The sequence below is a fragment of the Dipteris shenzhenensis genome, chromosome 28, assembly GCF_047967505.1.
Source record: "Dipteris shenzhenensis isolate YYH24624 ecotype China chromosome 28, Dip_SZ_1.0, whole genome shotgun sequence".
NCBI classification, from domain to species: Eukaryota; Viridiplantae; Streptophyta; class Polypodiopsida; order Gleicheniales; family Dipteridaceae; genus Dipteris; species Dipteris shenzhenensis.
The window spans coordinates 16,919,763-16,925,056 of NC_141623.1; the positions used below are offsets into that span (position 1 = coordinate 16,919,763).

The 5,294-nt window shown below is 45.1% G+C and overlaps 1 protein-coding gene across 2 annotated transcripts; it reads left to right on the forward strand.

Moving 5' to 3' along the window:
* The first annotated feature begins 695 nt into the window (after positions 1-695).
* On the forward strand, positions 696-4,873 carry LOC147883255 (uncharacterized). 2 transcript variants are annotated; one of them, XM_087400081.1, is made up of 3 exons: positions 696-1,463; positions 2,917-3,045; positions 3,249-4,873. In XM_087400081.1, the coding sequence occupies exons 2-3, from the start codon at positions 2,952-2,954 to the stop codon at positions 4,652-4,654; spliced, it is 1,500 nt and encodes a 499-aa protein (XP_087256207.1). In that variant the 5' UTR covers positions 696-1,463; positions 2,917-2,951; the 3' UTR covers positions 4,655-4,873. The 2 variants fall into 2 exon arrangements, with proteins under 2 accessions (XP_087256207.1, XP_087256208.1); XM_087400082.1 differs by lacking the exon at positions 696-1,463 and having other exon boundaries at positions 2,814-3,045.
* Positions 4,874-5,294: the final 421 nt, after the last annotated feature.

The following is a 5,294-nucleotide window of genomic DNA, read 5'->3' on the forward strand; positions in this document are numbered from 1 at the left end:
TGAAATCAAAGCCTCGGACTTCTCGTTGAGGCCTCACAGTAACACACATGTATAAAAGGCAAATGACGATTCTCGGGATCAGGACGTTAAGATTCGAGATGTTCAAACCGGGCAGATTTTCTACGACCCGTGGAAAGCTTTAGATGGTACGTGCCGGGACGGCGACGTGAGCAGCCCCGATTGAACCGCAGCTGGCAAGATCACCTGATTCAAACTCTCGTAAGAGATTCGTCTGAGATATAGTGGGACGAAAGCAGTGCGAACGCACGGAATCAAACGTTTCGAGATGCTCGAAAGTGTTCCTTCGCGCAGAAAGTCTGCTTAATTCCCACGTCCAGACTTTCCGAAAGCCGGCAGGCCGCGCGCGCACCGGAAACTGCGATAGTTGCAACGGGTGGGAGACGGCGGACAAGGGAAGGAGAGACATCAAATCACGGTGGAAGTGGAGAGATTTAAAAGAAAAAAGGGAGGCTATTAGACGTCGCGGTCAGGACTCGGGAGAGCAAATATTCGCGATAGTAGGGGAGGTGGCGAGGCTGATTCTGCGCAAAACTGACGGTTTGTGCGTGAAAGAGGCGAGTGGTGATGTTGAAACGGACAGAGATGTAGAATCAAGCAGATTCATGCGAGGAAGGAGACATAAAGACAGGCAGGGGGGGTACAGATATCGCAGAAGCAACTGAGTGGGAAATAGAGAGAGCGGGTACAGATTTCACCAGAAGCAACTGAGCGGATCAGGGAGAGAGGAGAAAGCGTGGAGCGATTTTGAATGCGAGTCACAGAGGATGATGCTGGAGAGTGCGCAGTGCAGTTGGAATTCCAGCGGCAATACAGGCTGGATTGTGGAGGAGGGAGTGATTGATGAAACGGTTGATTGAATTCCGATAGGCAGGAGCGCGATATTTTTTGGCGAGTTGCGCGCCCGAATCAAGGTCCGGAGCGTCAAGACGCGGGGGAAGAATCGCAGCGCGGGAAGGCAGGAGATGATTTCGAGGGCAGCTTCTGGCCGGCGCGGTATTCGAGGGCAACGGCAGATTTGCGACGGACTTGTGAATATCAGGCGTCTCTCTTGAGAAGAATTGAATGAGAAGATCAAAGATTTTCTTGGCGAAGAGGGGAGCGTGAGGCTTCGATTCGGAAGAGCATCGACGGAAAGACAGACATCACAAAGGCGGATTCGAAGCAGAGATTTCGGAATAGCATCGTCGGAAACATTTGACGATTTCAAACCACAGATAGCGTCTTCGACGGAATCGTTTGCGAAAAATATCGTCGTCAAACGATATCTGTTGAGCAAGCACCGGAAATCTTCGACCGGGACGACAGAAATGCCGGAATCGAACAAGATTTCTCGTGTGCATCGCAGCGATTCCGTCAAAAAAAGGCATGCGTTTTGAAAAGCAGGCGTGATTCTTTGCAGAGATCTCTTCGGAAATTCCTCTGCACTGTCTGATTTCTCCGAGGTCTCGCTTCTCTCTCTCTCTCTTCCTCTGCTCCGTTTCTGTTAGAACTCACGCAACGAGCGTTGCGAGATGACGGATTTAGCAAGTTACGGAGCGAGTTCTCCAATCCATCGCGGCGTTTTCCATCACTTTCTAATACGCAAGCGCACCACACAGCTTTCGCATTACGGTCGATCATCACCTCAGACAGGAGGACCGGCACTCCAAGACCGTTACGTTTTGTTCCCCCTTCCAGCAATCACAGTAACACATTCAAATTGTCATGCTTCCGCCAAAAATGCTTCTTTCCAGCAAAGATTTTCGTTTCTCGCCGTGATCTTCTCTTGGTAGTCGTTACCTCCGAAGAAATTCCGACATTTTTCTGATGTGATCCTTCGCCTTCTCAGTTTTCGTTTGGCCTGACTTGGTAGCTTTCCGGAAGTCCTCTCCTTGTTATTGCAGAATTGTTTCTACTCTGTTGTGATCCTTCCCTCTCAAGTTCGGCAGCTTTTTGCGAGATTCTCTAGTTCCGGCGGTCCTTTCAAGTAACGACGAATTTGTTTGTTCTTCTTTGTTGTGCGCCTTCGTCTTCTTGATTTTTCAAACGTTTTAGCCTGGCTCCTAGCTTTCCGGCAGTTATTTCTTCTCTGTAGTTTTGGAACCCAACGACGTTGAGCACTCTTAAGGTTAAGGTTTGTCCTACCAGACAGTACTAAGATTGTCAAAGCAAAAGTAGCGTTGTACCCTTTCTTTCTCGTTTCCAACATCAGCAGAAAATCCAAATAGCCGAGTACGTTGACTTACTCGCTCAGCACCTGTACAAAAAGTCATGAAGCAACTTTCTTCCCTCTCGAGGGACTTTTCCTCATTCTTCCTCTGAGCAGCAACCCATCAGAATCTCAGCAAAGTAAGGATTTTATCCATGGCGCCCAAAAACCAACAAAAGTTAGGCAGGCTTGTTTTATTCCTGCTTTTATCCCCAATACTACTCTTAGTCATTGCTTCTGTCTGAAACCCTCTACGGTCCTACGCCTGAGCATAAATCCTCTGTTTTTTGCTCAGTACTCTGCATGGTTGTTATATGCAAATTCACTCCCTGGGTATTCCAGATAAGTACCCATGCTCAAATTTCTTCTCTGCTGCCGGATGGGTGGCCAAAAGAAAGAATCGATCTGTCGAGATGGGTCTGTTAGATCTAATGCAACGTCAATGTGAAGGTTGAATTAAGCACCTGACATGATATGCAAATGTCCCATCCAGATATTATTGGTTCAAGAGGAGGGACAGTAAAGCTTACAACTCCCCTCATCCTTCTTCCCTTGCCGCAATAAATGGTCTACTGCTTTTTTCTTCATGTACATCCTGAGATTGTATATGAGGTTGTAAGGTCTTAACTCATAATCAGGCTTGGTGATTTTGTTAAGTCGGCAGTGTGGTATTCAAAATCAAGTTTCGTACTCATGTTTGTTTGCAGGCTCGTAGAACGTACCTGCTTAAAGCTCACAGGTCATGAAAAAGTTGGAACGCAGTCCCTCCCACTCATGGTGGTGGGACAGTCACAACAGCCCCAAACACTCCAGGTGGCTTCAGTCTAATCTTCAAGGTTGGTTGATTTGATGTGGCAATGTCGAATCTTTTTTTTTGTTTTTTTTGTTTCTTGCATAGCAGCATGTCTCTCTGCTAGTTTGCTTCACTAAAGTCACTTTAGTCAGTCATACTCTTAGCGTATCCATTGCCAAGCTTGTGTGTTAGGAAAAGCACTTGAAAGGGTGTCTTACAGCTCTTTATTGTTCTTGTGTTTTCCAGATCTAGATGAGAAAGTGAAGGAAATGTTGAAATTGATTGAGGAGGATGCTGATTCTTTTGCACAGAGGGCAGAAATGTATTACCAGAAGAGGCCTGAACTCATTAATCTCGTTGAAGAGTTCTATCGTGCATATAGGTCTCTGGCAGAGCGCTATGACCATCTTACAGGAGAAATCAAGCACAATATTCCCCGAGCGTTGCAAGTCCAATATGGCTTATCTTGTGACTCTCCTCAAGGTTCTGCTGTTGGAAGACAACTTCATTCTCCCTTGAGAAAGGGTAATCAAACATTTGAGAGCTTGCTGAAGAAGGCTGCTCAGTCAGAAGGGCAAGTGCAGTGTGAGACTGCAAGGGTTGGGACTGACGCATGTTATGAACACAAAGAGAATGGTTTTTCCCCAGATGAAGGATTGACATCATCCTCAGATTCTGAGGTAGACAACTCATGTGCAGTTCAGAAGCTGCAGCAAGAACTCAAGAGTTTGGAACACAAGAAGACTCTTCATCAAAAGGCTGTTCAGCGTAATGAGATACTGCAGATGAGAATAAAGGGACTTGAAGCAGGAAATGCAAGCTTACAGGAGGAAGCCATCACATTGAGAAGCAAAGTAAATGAACTCAGTAAAGATGTCTCGAATTTGCAAATGGAAAATGCCAGGCAGGCTGATGAGCTTTCATACAGAAAGTTACTTGAAAAAAACCTGAGACATGAAAATTGTGGTGTTATTCAAGAAAAGGATTCTGAAGGAATAGAAGGCAGCAGTGGTTCAAAAACAGGCCTTCATATGGTGAACGGTGAATGTAAGAAGTTCAGGTCTTCCATGCAGGAAGAGTCTACGAATTTAGATGCAAGACTTACAGAATTCACAGAGGAGAATCAAAGATTGGGTGATGCAGTCAAGACTGCAGGTGAGTCTCAAAAAACTGCCACAATGGCTTTAGTGTCTGACCTAGTGCAAAACAATAAGAAGCTTGGAATCGATCTCCCTGCAAATTATGCAGAAGAGACACTCAAAGAACCTGCGATAAAGTTAGTCGGACAGAATATACTGGAGAATGAATCGGCTAATTTTCAAAGTGCAGATGAGCAGAGAGTACTTGCTCTGAAACAGAAGCTAGACGATTTGCAAGGACAATTGACTGTTTTGGTGGAGGAGAACAGGATACAGAAACTTGCAATTCTTGATAGGGCAGAGGAGAAACGTGAAGCTATCAGGCAGCTCTGTTTCAGTATAGATATATTAAAGAGTAAAAGTCAAAGATTGGAGCTCGCTCTTGGATTTTTCAAGAAAAAGCTTTCCAAGCCACGTAATGCTGTCTCCGCTGGTAACTTGCCAGCTTGGAAGAAGGTTCTATTAGGTGCTTGGAAGGGCTCCAAGACTCAACCATATGCATTAGCTCTTTGAGGAGGCTTCCTGAATATGCTGTAATCCTTCCTCTGTCTCTTGCATTACTCACTGGATATTGAACTACAATATCCAATCATGCCAGATCCCGCCAGCAGGAAGTGAGGATTTCTCCAGCTGGAAGACGAAGATCATCTGTACCTTTTGACTCGGCATTGTATCTATTGGTTTTGAAGCAGGTAGCTTCGCTCATATATAGCTAAAAATATTAGGCATTTTTATTTTCCTAGAAGTCGTCGTAATTCTCTCATATAAGAAGGGTTTATGCTGTACTCAATCTAAACATCCTTTTGTTTGCACATAGATAGAATCTTATGATAAAGGCAGAGCTACCTGTGCCTTACATTTCATATCAGCTTATGAGTTGTTAATATCTGCTGTGTTGGTATAGCATTATTTTCAGGCTATCGTACATGATGTTCACTATTGCCTCACTGGTTTTGACCTATAATAATGGAGGTCCAGGACTTTGAAAACCCATAGTCCATGTACCGCTTAAAACTCTCAGTATCTGATTCATCCCTAAACGGCTGGTCTCCTGAGAAAGTTGCAACTGCAAAGCTAGATGACTTTCTTATGTTCCCATAAAACAAACTGACTGGCCGCTTGGTGTGAATAGACAGGCCCGGGCTATGAGTTC

Bases quoted from the DNA above. Each gene is read 5' to 3' on its own strand.
- LOC147883255 (XM_087400081.1), top strand. From the start codon at position 2,952: ATGAAAAAGTTGGAACGCAGTCCCTCCCACTCATGGTGGTGGGACAGT. The intron at 3,046-3,248 runs GTTGGTTGATTT...TGTGTTTTCCAG, and splicing joins GCTTCAGTCTAATCTTCAAG to ATCTAGATGAGAAAGTGAAG.